Raw genomic sequence first — 16,570 nt, forward strand, 5'->3', positions numbered from 1 at the left:
TTTTAGGCTTCCAACATTCAGGCATATAGACCCCCATGACAAGACAAAAAGGTTTTTGAGAAAAGTTTAACCACTAAGACGTGGACCAACCTATTATCTCCTGAAGACACATTCACCTTAAGGTCAAACAAGCCATTTATTGAACATGCTGACTTTCCAAATATTAAAGTCAAGTAAGAGACAAGCCCTGAAAGAATAGTTTGCCTTGGCTTCCATGAAATGCAAAACTATACACTGTTTAGTAACCAACATTGCCTAGTTTTTTTGTATACCTATTGACCTAGTCATTTGTTCACCAAATATTTTTTTTTTCGAAATCTACCATGATAACCTTGCGGTGGTAGGAGGACCTGTCCTGGTGTCTTCTGGGGAAGAAGGAGGTGGTGGTATACAGGGATGCATGAAGACCCCCTCCCAGCATCTTGGCTGAATCATATTTCCTTAGTTTTGATATCTTCCTGTTCAGCTATCTTAGTATCTACCTATCTGCACTGAAAACTATTATGTGTGGGTTAACAAAATGTAGCTAATGAACTAATGGGCTGGTGAGGGTCCTGTCTCTGCTAGCAGCTTGGACAGACAACTAATTCCCTTCTTTCTGCCTTAACCTGACCCAGCACTCCCAAACCCTTTAAAGGGACCCCTATCTCTATGTAAGTTCTTTCAGTCCATTTCCTATGCATTGGGTCATGGGTGCTTACCCTGGGATAGCCCATGGAAACAAAGCACTAAATGGGAACTATTGGGAAATACATGTTCTAATAGGAGGGAGTATCCAGTTTGGAATTTTTAAATGCGTTCTTTTCTCTGACTTTTACATGCTGAGCTAGCCAGCTGACATGAGGTCACTGATGTGCCAATGAGGCCATCCCCTGTGGGTCAGTGCTCTGCAGCCACAGAGAGCATCCGTAACCACTGTATCTCTGTTCCTGCAATCCTATGTTGCAAAATAGGGACCCTAGGAAAACTGCATGACTGAGCCCAGGCACATGTAGCGATAAGACCTGAATGTGGGGGAAAAATGTGCCCAAATGTGCCAGAGTGGGTCAAAGATGTGTATTACAGTACACACTGTCTTACAGTTGAAATGAAAAAGCCAATTAAAACAACCAACACTAGAAATTTTTATGACACAAATAATGAAAAAAGAGAAGGTTATTCTCAAAAATACTAACCAGTTAAGGAAAAGAAATTGAAAAGACAAGCACCTCAAACTCAGGTCCCTTTGTTCTCAGGGAACAAAGGGAAAAAGGGCAAGTCTCTCACCCAAAAGAAAGCTTTATTAGTCTTAATTTTCCCCCAAGAGCCAGACAAATGGTATTTATAAAGAGGACTCTCTTGTGCTAAAATAACAACATATCACCTAAGACAACCACAGAAAAATGATGTTCAACATTGGAAACATTTAAAGCCACATCTGATGTCTTTTTACATAATAAATAATGTGTATTTAAAATTCGTGTTTTTAGCTCTAAAACATGCTTTAGAGCTAACACAAAGTATTATAATCTGTATTGTTTTATTTATAGGATGATTTGCTGTTAACCAAAACTCAATCAGAATATTCTAATTGTTATAATTACGTATTTACTAAATTTTCTTGCCACACTCCTCCAGCTGTTCCTGGTGAAAAACACTGCTTATTCTTCCCATCCTGAATTCAACTCCAAACTGTAATGTATGATGTAGTTTCCACGTTTGTGAGAAAACAGATTACTACATTAAAACACAACTTAGAGTAGTAAAAGACTTCAGCTATGTGAAACTTGTGAGTTACATCTAACTTCTAAAAATTTATCAAAATATAACCTGTTATGAGTGAAAGTTGATTTAACACATCCTTGTCTTAAGTAGACCGCTCTAACTGCCTAAGGGTACATTTTAGCATCATACCAAAGCTGTAGCTCTAAGACTGCCCCAACTACAGGAGCTCAGTATGGATCACTGACAAATGTTTTTAGCATAATGTCATGCACAACGGTGAGTGGCCAGTGTGGCAAAAGGCCAGCAAGATCTTCAAGCCTGCTTTCAAGGAAGCCAAAAGAAGAATGTGGATTCACAGTACAGTAACAAAGGAGTGGTGGAAGGCTACATCTCTCACCTTTTATTCTTGAATTTGGTCCCTCTGATGTCTTCTGTAATCTACAAACGACTGAATCTTTTAACTTTTTACACACAAGTTCTAATACATAGCGTTTTTAATGGAAGCTTTCTAAAATGGCTTCATTGACTCCTTCATTTTGCCATGTGAGAGAGAAACACAAGAGAAATCCAAGTTTATTTAGGGTCACCTTGGCAATACCTACCGCAAATGTACTAATAAAAACATTAACCTTTCGTTAACATGTTTTACATATATAAAAGCCGTATGTCGAGTTGAGACGTTCTTTCTCAACATATTATTTTATCACTGAAAACTACTTCACTTAACATCAGAATCAAATAGAGTGACTTCAAAGTGTCTAACTGAAATAATGACAAAATAGCTAACCATAACCAAAACCCATCCATGTCACAAAACAAAAAAAAATTAAGTCTGTTATAAGATCAGACTTGTTAAATGATATACTCCCCTTTTTTATAAGCAGCCAATATCAGCTTTGGAGAACTAAGGGTTTAACCCTCTCTGGGTCAGGTACTCTACTGAGGCTCTAATGCCTCTTACACCTGCATGCTCTAGAGACTGGATGAGTCACTGGGTTCCCTAGCCTACCTTGCAGGTCGCTAGCCAGGTGACTGAGAATTAGCCAATGAGATTAAGCTTTAGTGATTTGGCACCACCTCCAACCTTTTTTTCTGCCTAGAGCAGCATCCTGAGATCATGAGACAACGGTCACGAGGAGGAAGCTAAGAAAATAAGCAGAGATGTTGATACATTGCTGAGCCACTGGACAACATTTTAGCTGAGACAAACAAGTTAGGTGAAACAAATAACCTACTTCTTAGTCAAGCTGTCTTAAATCGCAGCTAAAAATTGTTCTTGACAGTCTCAAAAATGAATGCCAAACATAATTTAATGACTTCCATTCTAATAAACAGATTTATTCATATTCTACCTTGCTCTTACCATCTAGTCAAAATGTTTCTCTTTCGTGTGGCTTTAAGTAAATAGAATATTTTGTTCTATCAGGTAGACTTCTGTCCCTCCTCTGAAACTCCCAGGCAGCTCAGTGGTGAGTGCTCAGGTCATGATCTCAGGGTCAGATCACGCTTCAGCTCTCTGCTCAGTGGGAGTCTGCTTGACATTCTCTCTCCTCCTCCTCCTCCTCCCCCTCTTCTCGCTCTAAAAATAATATTTCAGGATCCCTGGGTGGCTCAGTGGTTTAGCACTGCCTTCAGCCCAGGGTGTGACCCTGGAGACCCAGGATTGAGTCCCACATTGGGCTCCCTGCATGGAGCCTGCTTCTCCCTCTGCCTATGTCCCTGCTTCTCTCATGAATAAATAAAATCTTTAAAAAATGATAAAAATAAAAAAATAGTATTTCTGCCCCTCTTAATATATATGTACTACACCCCTTCCCTTTGCTATGATAATTGCTTTTTTTTTTTTTTTTTTTTTGGAGAAGAGGAGAGAGAATCTTAAGGAGGCTCCATACCCAGCACATAAGATGACCCAGGGCTAGATCTCACCACCCTGAGATCATGACCCCAGCTGAAATCAAGAGTTGGATGTTTAACCTTATTAAACCACCCAGAAACCCCTATAATAACTGCTTTTAATATCACTAGCTCAGCAAAATGAATTCTAAGTGCAGTAAACTGCTTTCACTTTAATAAAAACATATATTAACTCTTTGAGGTTCAAAATGGCATTTTTTTTTATAATAACTAGTACAGGTATCTCCAGGCTCAAAGAAAAATTGAATTCTAATAAAACCAGTGGTAAGTAAGATTTCAACTGAGAAGATTCTTTTCCTTCCACAGACTCATTATAAAATCAGAACCAATATGCAGAAGCAAAATTCTGAAATAGAGCTGACAATTTTAGCAAGAGAGACTATTGCCAGCATTTTGGCAAGTCACTGAAACCACTTATAGACTTCGTAGAAGATTAGCACCTTCCCTGACGCAGAGATCTTCATCCACGCTTGCCCTCCTGCAAGATCACTCAGAACTCTGACAAATTCACTCTTCCTTTTCTTGGCCCTATTTACAGACACCATGACATCCTGGATTCAACAACACATTCTGTGAATGGGTGCCACACGATAACAACATACTGGATGGTGCTCCTTATCTAAAGGTTCAATGAGAGGGCCTGGTCTACCTGGGTCCCTGTGATTACTTCCTTCTTGCTAACACCTCTGTCTATATTCTATGCTCACACCTATTAAAATTCTTTTGTTTCCTTGAAGGAGCCAACCTCTCCCTAAGCTCCAGGCTTTCGCCTCAAACACTGTTTCCTGGCTAACTCCACGTATGCTGAGATTTCAGCTTAACTAGCACTTTTTCTGGAAGGCCAGGATAAGGTTAGCTTCACCTGCTAGGAGCTGCCTGGGCATCTAGTCTATGCTCTATTGTAATCACTTGATGTTCTGTTTAATTATGTGCTGTGTGAAGGCAGGAGCCATGTGTGACTCAGTCCTGGTTAGATTATCAGCATCTAGCACTGAACCTGGCACACAGTCCATGTCTAAATAAGTATTTACTTATGAAATGAATGAATTAATCCTAGATTGTGAAAGACATTTGGGAAGAAGTCATAAGTGGGTGCCTGGCTGGCTCTGTCAGTAGAGCATGGAACTCCTGATCTCAGGGTCTTGAGTTCAAGCCCCATGCTGATTTATTAAAGATTTAGAGCTTATTTAAAATAAATAAAAACTTAAGAAAATTGCTTGAAGTAATCTCTATACCAAATATGAGGCTCGAACTCATAACCCTAAGATGAAGAGTCACGTGTAGAGCTTACTTTTTTTAAAAAAATAAAAATAAAAATTAATCACTTAGAGAAATGGGGGAGGGGGGTGCTAGTGGCAAAGATCAAATACAAAATCCTTCAAATAACCCAAACATATGAAACTGCCAATATTTGGCCATTTTTCACTCACAAGAAAAGTAATTTCAAGTGCTTCCACCTAATAAAAAAGACAACCAGAGCAGTGGCAGAGTAAAACCAAATAGAGATTTCAGAGGACAGAGTCTTAGGTTCTTACAACCAATTAGTTGTGGTTAAATGAGGAAAAACAAGGATTCACCATGACTGATGTTATATGACAGGATAAAGGAAAAACATGGTGTCATAAAGAGACACCATGAAAAACATGGTGTCCTGAGTATTAACTGAGTTTGGGCAATAAGGAGAGAATTAGATAAGATTTAGATAAGATGCATTTTCAGATGTAATTCATCCAGGGTTTTTTAAATCTATAGCCAGCAAAATTTATAGCATGTGAGGTTAAAGGGACTTCAGAAATCATTTCATCTGATTCCTTTATTTTATAGCTCTGTATGTGTAAGTGATGAAGGTCATTCACTTGGTTACTAGCAGAACCAAGGCTACAACCCCAGGTTCCTGGAATCGAGGTCAGCACCACTGCCACTCTGACAACCAACAGCATTCACTTTATTAAGAATACAAACACAAGTTACAGCTTATAGACCCTAAGAATACATGTGGGGACTTTAGTACCCATTTCCTTGCAAGATTTCTCTGACCTTAAAGTTATGTAATACAGGATAAGCTCACAAAAGATTCTTACAGGGGCTAAGTAGAATTACATTCTTTACATAATTTTTAAATGCTTCTCACGCAGGGGGAAAAAATACAACCCTCTTATTCATCATGACTATTCACCAGATCTAACAGAATTACAGCAAAAGTCAGAGCCGGGAAAATCTAGAAGCCAAGAGTTCTAAACAGAGGTCTCAGTTTTCATCCCATGTCTGCTACTGTGTGCCCTTGAACACGTTAATCCACTTCTCTGGGCCTCTGACTTCCTGGCGTAAAAGAAGGTAAACTAGATCACTTTTTTTAAAAAAGGTTTTTTATTTATTCATGAGAGACACACACAGAGAGAGAGAGAAAGAGAGAGAGAGAGAGAGAGAGAGGCAGAGACACAGGCAGAGGGAGAAGCAGGCTCCATCCAAGGAGCTCAATGTGGGACTCGATCCCGGGTCTCCAGGATCACGTCCTGGGCCGAAGGCAGCACTAAACCGCTGAGCCACCTGGGCTGCCCAACTAGATCACTTCTAAGTACACCCAGGCTCTAAAAATTTCACTGCAGCCAAATTAATGTTGAAAAGTGTTTTTAGAGAAATTCCAAAATCAAAAGGTACCTAAAAATAGCAACAATTAGTCAAACTCTGATAATAAAAGCCTTTTGTTTTTTGCTTAAACTGCCTTGGAAATCTATCTGCTTCACAGAAATACAATAAACAACCTGAAATGTTCACTAGGAGAAAACTGGTAAAGGGTGTGCGGATGGCTCAGTAGGTTAAGTTTCTGCCTTTCACTTGGGTCATGATCTTGAGGTCCTGGGATTGAACCCCACATCGGGCTCCCTGCTCAAAGGGGGAGTCGGCTTCTCCCTCTACCCACCACCCCACCAAGCTCATGCTTACTCTCTCTCTCAAATAAATAAATATCTTTTTTTTATTTTTAAAGATTTATCTATTTATTCATTCATTCCTTCATGAGAGACACACACAGAGAGAGAGAGAGAGAGAGAGAGAGAGAGGCAGAGGGAGAAGCAGGTTCCATGCAGGGAGCCCGATGTGGGACTCGATCCTGGGACTCCAGGATCACGCCCTGGGCTGAAGGCAGCACTAAACCACTGGGCCACCTGGGCCCCGAAAAATATCTTTTTTAAAAAAAACTGGTTAAATAGATCATGGTGCCCATAACTATTAAAAAGCAGGGATAAATGTGTTAACATGAAAATCTAAGTTATATTAACTTTAAAAAGCAATTTATAGAAAAATGCATATATATATATATATATATATATTTCTGTATAAGGAAAGAATCTATAAAAATTTACATAGGCTTACATATAATGAGCAAGTTACCAGAAGGCTTTGCAAGCACCCACGAGAGTGGTGGTCCCTGGAGAGAGGACAGGGGTCCCGGGCAAGACACAGACTCACTTTAAATTATATAACCTCTGTACAGTTTGACTTTCTCACTTGGAGCACAGATTTTTTTTTTTTAACTTGGAGCTATTTTAGATCATACAGATTATTGCAAATACAAGGCAGCCTTTTTTCCTTTTTTTTTTTTTTTTTTTATAAAGGCAGAAAAAAATGACAAAGGCATTTAGGCTGGGAGAGAGCAAGCCACTGTTCTGCCTCCTAACAGCTGTTTTACCTTCAGTTGCCAGCTCAGACCAAGGGAAAGGTTGGCAGACTTCAGTGACAGGTCAAGGGGAGTTATGAAACATGAGGAGAAGCTGCTGGAAAAAAATGAGAGATATCCCTCAGGGAAGGGAGATGCCTCTGGGAAAACTAAGAACAGTCAGCTGAAAAAAAAATCACTAGGTATGGGATGGAAAACAAGACACATCAGGGCTGACACAAATATGAAAGAAGAAAAAAAATCTGTTTACATATTCAGACAGTCCTGTTACAGTCAATGCTAACCAGCCAGAGTAAATATACTACCACACCTGTTTTTACAGCATAAAACCAACATAATTTACCCATAGCTGCAGTTATTATGTGAACAAAAGGGAGCAATGTGAGGCAATTAATTGAATCCCATGCAGGTTTACGTATGCCTAAAATATACACTACATTTATTTCCATCTTAGGCACAGAGAATAAAAGACAGATACAAGCATAAATATCAAAGGCAGTCTTTTGCGATTGCAAACATTTTCACCAGGAAGCTAGGAAACTTACTTTTTTTTAGGGGTGGGGGGCTCACTTATTACCTCTCCACAACTACTAGGATGTTTTACTTTGGAAATATTTTGAATTTAGAAACCGTTTAGCATATTAAACTAACCTATCATAATCTCAGTGAGACAGTATCTAATAAAAAACTATAGAAACCCTCTCCTTTCATCTCCTTTAAGGATCAGAGAAACGTCCATATGTCCCAGCTCCAAAATCATCTGAAGCAAAAAGTAATTTAACAGGTGTGGTTTTCTACAGATCTTAAGTGTCAGAAAGGAGCCAGGGAGCTCCAAGGCAACAATTCTGCTCTCTCCAAACAAAACGCACACACGTCTGCTTACACGGAATCAAAGTATCAGACGCTCATGTGTTGAAATGTTAAGAACAAAAATGCCTGTTTCTACCAAGAAAGCCCCATTCTCTCCCAGCTTTCTTTCCTCAATTAGGTATCTCCTTAGACTATTTCTGATAAGCAGCTGCAAGTTAATCAAGATGTCCCCCAAGCAACACTAAACCGACATGTATGCAAGACAAACCTGTATGGAAAATGACAGTGCTCTTCCTAAACCCTGAAGGAAGTCGAAGGTTTCGAAGCAGTCCTTTGGCGGTCAGTCGGACGTGAATGGTGGATAAGGAGAATTTGGGAGACAACAACATGTCTTCAGAGCAGGTAAAAAGATTTCACAGAAGAAACAGCTTCCAGAACTATCACATACTGTCTTTTTAAACTCAGTACTCTTCAAAGCCAAGAAATAACCGCAGGAGAAAACATGCCTACATAGCAAATGTCATTCCACTGTACAGACACAAAAGGGGGAAAAAAAAAAAAAAAGGCAACCCAGAGCTATCCAAGTGTTCCTGGCTTCCGTTTTCACTTCCAGATGTTGCCAAAACAATACCCGTCCTCTGACTAAAATCTCCTGTTAGCAGATCCAGCAGTAAGGAGCCTCCGAATGACATCACACTGTGCACGCTTAAGGGGTTGTTATGGTTTTCATCAGAGATGGTAAAGGGGAGGAGAAAGTGGGTGGTCTTAGGAGCTTTATATAACCACCAATAATGTCACGGATTCTCTCACTACTTGAAAGATGGATGAGGGAAATTAACTACTTTGAGTATTTCATGCTGATTTAGGAATTAGGAGAAAATTAAGATTTCTTTTCAGTAATCTATATTCTGATTTTAAAAATTTTAATTATATTCACACTAATAACACTGGGTATTTTTTCCCAATAAACATAAAACATATAACATATGTTTTTTGATCTCAAAAACCTAACACTTTTGAACATAAATCTCTATGTAAACCTGATACTTTGGATACACTTTTTTTTTTTTTAAATGCCTTCAGGTAATGGATGCTCCCAGGTACGGTTTTTAATAAAACTTCTATTATAACAGATTGACAAAAAGGTTAAAGTTCAACTTTAATAGGTTCTGAGGACTGCACTAATCTACAGAAGAGGTTAATGCAATTTTTCTCTATCGGATGTAATAGAATAGTTCCAGAGGAATAAAATTAATCAAGCCACATTCTTAAGATTACAGTTACTGCTTTATAAATTGCATTTATGGAAAATCAGGTGGCCTTTCATGGTGATGCTTTGAAACTAGGAACAAGCTAGGATCTGTTTTACTGGGATCTGTTCAGTGTTTATTTTGGTAGTTTGTAAAAGTACATTAAAATATGGTGGCAAAAACTAAAGGAAGATGAAGGTAGGAATATAAATAAAGTAGCCAGGCAACATGCTCACTTAAGCAAAGGTAATATTATTAATAACCAGGAATAACCCAACACTTAACCCTTTTTGATTTAAAAAAGAAAACAATGTATAAAAAAGGATCTATGCTTGTTTCCAAGATTTCCTAAGAAAACAAGACTTAGAAATAAATGTAGAAACTGTTAGTGATAAATTTTGAATAATTCCTTTTCCCTTCTCCTCCTCCACCCAGGAGCCTAACATCTTAAAAGCTGTCAACAAGGGACACAAACCCAATTTTCTATCAAGGGTTAGCTGTGGGAAAGATATAACTTGTTAACACACACAGGATGGATCTCAAAAAAACACCCTGTATCCATGGCAACAGAACCACAAATATCCAAGGAATTAAGGAAGAGCTACAGTTAGATGTTGTCTTTTCACTTTATCACAGTTTATTATTAAACAACTACCCTTTTCCCAGGTTCTGCATATTAATATGCTGTAACTACCTTTCCTCCTGCCAACATCCCTCAAAAACTTGTGACTAAAATATATCAATCAGGATTGCTTGCTTGGGAAACTCAGGTGAGACTTGAGGCTCAGAAGTCCTGTGCTGGTAGGTGGGCGCATGTGCAGCGCGCGCTCTCGGCAGCTGGTCCAGGGCTAGTAGAGCTACCAGATACCTTTGCCATATGAAGTTGAACACGGCAGAAGAAGAGGACTATATGTCTGATTCCTTCATTAATGTCCATTAATGTCCAATGTCCATTAGACCAGGATTGCCAATGCTAAGGCAGATCCGAGAAGCCCGTCGGAAAGAAGAAAAGCAACAGGAAGCCAATTTGAAAAACAGGCAGAAGAGTTTAAAAGAAGAAGAACAAGAAAGACGTGACATTGGGTTGAAGAATGCTCTAGGCTGTGAAAACAAAGGGTTTACCTTGCTGCAAAAGATGGGATATAAAAGTGGTCAGCCCCTTGGCAAGAGTGGAGATGGTATTGTTGAGCCAATCCCCCTTAACGTCAAAACAGGAAAAAGCGGCCTTGGTCATGAGGCATTACTGAAACAGAAAGCAGAGGAAACACTAGAAAGTTGTAGGAGAAAGATTCACATGAAAAACCAAGCTGAAGAAACAGCTGCAGAGCAGTTTCGACTGCGACTTAAATATAAGCAAGATGAAGTGAAGCTGGAAGGGGACCTGAAAAGAAGCCAGCAAGCCTGCCGGCAGTTGGATACACAGAAGAACATTCAGGTTCCCAGGGAAGCATGGTACTGGTTAGGGCTTGAAGAGGAGACTGACGAAGAGGAGAAAAAAGAGCAAGATGAAGATGACTATAAAAGTGAAGACTTAAGTATACTGGAAAAATTACAAATACTGACTGGTTATTTAAGAGAAGAACATCTGTATTGTATTTGGTGTGGAACAGCCTCTGAAGATAAAGAAGACCTCTCTTCAAATTGCCCAGGACCAACTGCTGCAGATCACGACTAAGATTACTCTCAAGAAGTACAATCTTAGAAAATGTTATTGTTTGCTAAAAACAGATAGTTGAGCAGTTAGAATTCCCAAATTATGTCAGTAAAGAAAGATGGCCTTTTACATGTGGTGTTCCTTTTGTAACTTTGGAAATACTTTGTACTTTATGGTTGTTCATCAGTTTCAAGAAAATAATGGAATGCTATCTCAGAACTCAAGGGCAATTACAATTTATGACTCGATTGTGATGCTTATGGGACTTAAGGACACCAATAGGTAACTCTCTTATTCCCCTCTTTACTTTGGAACAAATTAAGAAATAAAACATGGGAGTCTGAGAGAGATCAAAATGTCAGCTTTATTATAAAAGGGAAGCCAAAGTAGAGAGCCAGGTTGTCTTGTTTTCCTATCAGGCTCCCTAAAATATCTCGCTGCCTGCATACAACTGCAAACCTCTGCCTTGCCAGAGATAGAGGCCACCTTGGCATTCTGAGACCATTTAGCTTTTAAGGTGAGAGAACCCACTGGGGGCTGGGCCACACGTGCTGAGTTCCTGCTCCCAAAACCACTCATCAGATGAGAGTCTTTTGAGAGGAAATGAATGAGGATTCACAGAGCTTGTTCCCACACTTCTGTCTCCCAGGGAGGAAGAAAAAGTCCCTTCTGTCCATTCGAGCAAGGGGAAAGGTATTCCCCTTGGTAAGACCAGTATAAGAGACAATGTTCCATTAACACTATTTCATTGATATTACTTCATTCTAGCCAGTTTTAGAAACAATATCATTATGATACTTCTGGAAAAATCATGAGTTTTCACAACAATGTGAACATCCATTGTAGGTGATCGATTGCAGGTTTTGGCTAAAGAAACTTAAGAATTGAGAGTAACCTTAGATATCAGGTGATCCAACTACTTACTAAATTTGAGGGCCTTTGGACAACATTCCCAGCAGGTGGTAATCCAACTTCTGCCTTTATTTTTCTAGCTATTGAGAGCTCACTGCCTTAAAATAGATTGTTCCATTGCTGGATAACTCTATGTGATTTTTTAAAGTTATTTTTCTAAAAATCAGCTTCCCTATAATTTAACCGAATACAGCTAAGCACATACCATGTGGCACACCTCTAAAGATCTTCAGCCAAAATTTGGCATCAAAAATCATGAACTTTTTTTAAAGTTTACAAGCTCAGGTGCCTCTCCTAATGATTTTGATTCAGCTGCTCTAGAATAATTTCTGGATATCTGTATTTCTTTTGAAGTTTGAAGAATGAGCCTGATAAGCACCTGTGGATGAAGACTAGTTCTACAGGTTAGAAATAGAGCACTGTTACATTCTTGGGGTACAATTTTATAGCTCACCTTTCAGTACCGTTGAGCAAAGGATCAGCTTCCTTCCTTTTATTAGAAACTGCACACACAAGAACACAGCAAAAGCTAAGCTATATTTGAGTTAAGATAATCAATAGTACAACTTGTGTCGGCCTCTGACCTAATAGGACCTAATTCATTTGTTCTCATGTTTAGCTTGGGGAACTTTAAAAAAGGAGAATACGAACATCCTACCCCAAGAGATTCAGATGTAATTGGTCGGTGTGGCCTGAACATTACTACCCTTGATTCTGAGACTCAGCAGAGCTTGTGAATCACCTAGTTAACTTCCAAGCCTCTGTTCTTCATCCAGAAAATGAATTATTATTTTTATAAATATAAATATGCATATTTATATATATAATACTAGAGTTTATACAGTTGGATAATAGTATTTAATATTTACTTTTTCACTTAAAAAATAAAATTGAATAGCTAAAACAAAGGAGTTCATCTTTCCTTGGAATTACAGTCAGATGTGTTGTTGTCATTTCAGCCAGTATGCTGACATTCATACAGCCATTCCCAAAGCCACATGGATTGTTCTAGATGGAACAGAGTTAGGTACCAGCTTCTTTTTCTCCAGTAACTGACAATTGGAACAACTTCCCACCTGCCTAGTGGTCAAGAATATTTTTAAGGTGTTCATGCGTAATTAGGCTGAGAATGTGCAAATAACCTTGATGGGATCTGGGACTCCACCAGAGTTATAGTCTGTGTTTCCAGGTCAAGGGCTAGAACTAGGCCTACCTTGGACAGCGGGAAACATCCCTCCAGTCTTATCCATCGACAATGAAAAACACAGGCTTTCAATATGAGTAAAAATGTATTTTTATTAATAAAAGTCTGTTGATATCATAATGACAATGAAAACCAAGGGAAGCAAAACATTAAAAAGAATTTTTAAATTTGAAAAAAAATAAATAAAATATCAATCAGCATGACAATCATAAATAGAATCAAATTAAATGTTGGTGTTAAAAACAGACCTGATACCACCCCATTTCAGATGTCATGCAGTTTTTTGTTTTGGATGGCTTTTTGTCTGTTAGTTAATAGTAAACTCTAGGTTATCCTGGTTAAAATGGAAATCTTTTGTAAGATTTTATTTACTTGAGAGAGAGAACAAGCATGAACTGGGGGCAGAGGGAGAGGGAGAAGCAGGCTGCCTACTGAGAAGGGAGCCCGATGCTCCACTCAGTCCCAGGACCCTGGAATCATGACCTGAGCAGAAGGCAGACGCTTCACCGACTGAGCAATCCAGGTGCAAAAGGGAAATCCTTTAGCCCAGACTATCCAAAAGGAGAAATTAGCAACATGCCACCAGCTCATCACATTCATTAAAATTTTGACTTCAACTGCACTAAGCTCCCACATCTATCAGAAGTAAATGTCGCTAATGATCTTTTTTAAACAGAACAAGAAACTATGAGAATAAAAAGCAGCAGCACTAGTCAGAAAGTCAAAAGTCAGAAAGCGGTTCTTGCTGGTGCAGTCAGGTGCACCACAGGCACACACGCACAGGAAAGGTGTTCCAGCTCCAGCTGGGTTTTCACTTCTTTCCCAGCACAGTCTGCCCCCTGGTGGCGATCACACGTGAGCCAAAGCAAAGGGATGCTCTTTTCATTCATACTAACAGCCAACTCTTAAAAAAATGTGCCAGGTACTCCCCTAAACACTTTATATGTATTTGTTTTTAAATAAGTGAATGAGAAGTTATTAAGGTGTTACAACTATTTTTATAACATATGAACTTTGGGGAGGGGTGGATAAGGAAGTATGGATTTAAAAACTGGCTCAAAAAGGTTCCTTGATTACTTATTTGGTCAGCTGTTATCACTTCTGCACTAGCGGTAGTTTCTGAAATTATGCCAAATATAGGAAGAGTACCTAAAGATAAGTGCCCATCTTGGTTACTATACAAAGACTTAACTGAAGAGAATGTCTAAAGATCACTGAGGACAGTAAAGAAAAACCTAAGGAACTTTTGTTACCTAAGAACAATGTTATTACAGTTATAAAAATTAGGAATAAGAGGAGTTTTTATGAAGGGGAGCAAAGCTTGTATTAGGATATCAAGCGGAAAAACAAAAACCATGATTTAAAATTGTATGAATAGTAAGATCTCAACTTTAAAGAATAAGAAAAAAAAATACCTGAAGCCAAGTATACAAAAATGTCTGCACCACCGAGAGTTGGAGTAGGTAGGATTTTTTTCAATTTGTCTGCCATAGGTTTCTCTATTTTCCCATATTTAAAAACAAAAATTATAGGAGCCAAAGAAAAAATAGACTTTTAAATTAAGCAAACTGAAGTAACAGAACAGCTTTATTAAAAGGGTACAGAATAAGCTGAGTTTCTATTAATGGCACAAATAAAAAACTGTGGAGAGTCTTTAGGAAGGCTTAATATACAAACAAAAAAAGATGTGATATGAATGATACAAGTTTTTGGCAGGCCAATATGTTACAGTATCCTAGTACATTCAAGAGAATCGCAGATTCCACTGCAGTCTGCATGGAAGTGTATGTGCACATGTGTGTGTATGTGCAGGTACTTAATCAGACTCAGTTTAGAATACAGTGATGTTATGATTCTAGATGGGATTCAAGCATATGCTGTGCAGGGCTGCTTAGATGCTAGGAAATGCAACTACACCAGGGCTGATGTGTGTCCTGTTAATGATCATGAAGAATCTGCCGATTAATATTTAAACCAGGGATTCAAGCATCTCTATCCAATCTTCCCCCAAATTCTAACACCAAGTATATCCATCTTAATCTTTATTTCCTTACTTTCCCAACACGACACAACTGCCACACTCTTTTCATTTTTATACCTTGTAATCTTTACTGTCTTATGTTCACATCTCTGTTCCAATTGTAGGAAATTCAACTCAGGGTCCAATTTTTCCACAATGTCCTCTTCCTTAGTAGGAAGAGGAATGCCTATATTATGAATATTTTAAAATTCACATAAAACTATTAGAAAGAAAAATTAGTTTCTGTCTACCCATAAGACTATAAGTTCTCCAAGACCAGTGACATTGCCTACTATTTCTTTGATCTCCAAAAAATGAAAGCTGTTATGTTTTATCCATGTAAAATGTTTTTAAAAACAAAAACCCGTCTTCACTGTAGAATATTTCTTAAAAAATAGAAGTGAAATTACCTATACATTATAGTGCTCTGTAACCAATTTTTGAACTTAACACAAACTTAATAAACTTAGTATATTTAAAAACTTCCTATCTTTCCAAGGCATTAGCTACCTCTTATATATTGCTTTAGTGGCTTCAAAAATGTCACTGAAATGTCAGTGAACATAATTTCAACAAGTGGTTTAACTTAAACAGGTGTTGCTGAAATCATTCAGGTTGTTTCCAATTCCCTCTCCCCTTCTAAACAACTTTGAAAGGCAATTTTAAAAAATCAGTATTTTCACTTTAAACAATTCTGATAAAAGGAATTCCTGGGTAGGAGCCTTTTTTAAAATTTTATTTATTTATTCATGAGAGACACAAGAGAGAAAGAGGCAGAGGGAAAAGCAGGCTCCATGCAGGGAGCCTGACATGGGACTCGATCCCAGGTCTCCAGGATTAGGCCCTGGGCTGAAGGCAGCGCAAAACCACTGAACCACCCAGGCTGCCCAGTAGAAGACTTTTTTATACCCCCATAGTACCTCCAGAAAGGCTGTTATAATTTATACAGCCTCAGTACTATGTGTGTGGTACCTGGTCCTCACTCATACACCAAAACCAATATTAGTTTTAAAAACACACAAGCATTGTTAGCACATTATTTTAATTAGCCATTTGTAAACTTTTTCATGTTTTTTTCTTTTGTGTCTGTCCATTTATTTGTCTATTGCTGGGGTCATCTTTACTTGCTGGTTTGAAATATGGAATGTGTTACATGTGCCATCCCAGTTTGTTGTTTGCTATTATTGCTTATAATTTTTGTGATATAACCAACACAGAACATATTAGTTTCAAGTGTACAATATAATTCAATACCTGTATTGATTGAAAAATGATCACTACAATAAATTTACTTATGGTTAGCGTCCATCACTGTGTTTACAATGTTTTTGACAAAAGGGAAGTCTAAAACTTTTGTTGTCATAATTATTAATCTTTTCTTTTGTACTAATGTTCCTGGAAGAGGTCTTTTCTTCCAAGTCGATAT

At 38.3% G+C, this 16,570-nt stretch overlaps 2 protein-coding genes across 7 annotated transcripts in view; one reads left to right on the top strand and one right to left on the bottom strand.

Annotated features, from left to right (window-relative positions):
* The window catches only part of MTUS1 (microtubule associated scaffold protein 1), a 165,513-nt gene that overhangs the window by 44,776 nt on the left and 104,167 nt on the right, over window positions 1-16,570 (bottom strand). The window contains exon 1 of one of the 6 annotated variants that reach the window (XM_038560271.1): window positions 8,373-8,818. The exons of the other annotated variants lie outside the window; for them this stretch is intronic. Within the exon in view, the coding sequence (XP_038416199.1) occupies window positions 8,373-8,493 (121 nt within the window). The 5' untranslated portion in view covers window positions 8,494-8,818. Of the gene's footprint in view, window positions 1-8,372; window positions 8,819-16,570 lie in introns of those variants that run through there. 6 annotated transcript variants of the gene reach the window in all.
* Window positions 10,214-11,141, top strand: LOC102156557 (G patch domain-containing protein 11-like). Its single transcript, XM_038560274.1, is given in 1 exon segment — window positions 10,214-11,141. A coding segment is annotated over 1 exon segment (798 nt). The 5' UTR covers window positions 10,214-10,231; the 3' UTR covers window positions 11,030-11,141.

This window comes from Canis lupus, chromosome 16, assembly GCF_011100685.1.
Source record: "Canis lupus familiaris isolate Mischka breed German Shepherd chromosome 16, alternate assembly UU_Cfam_GSD_1.0, whole genome shotgun sequence".
In the NCBI taxonomy this organism is placed as follows: Eukaryota; Metazoa; Chordata; class Mammalia; order Carnivora; family Canidae; genus Canis; species Canis lupus.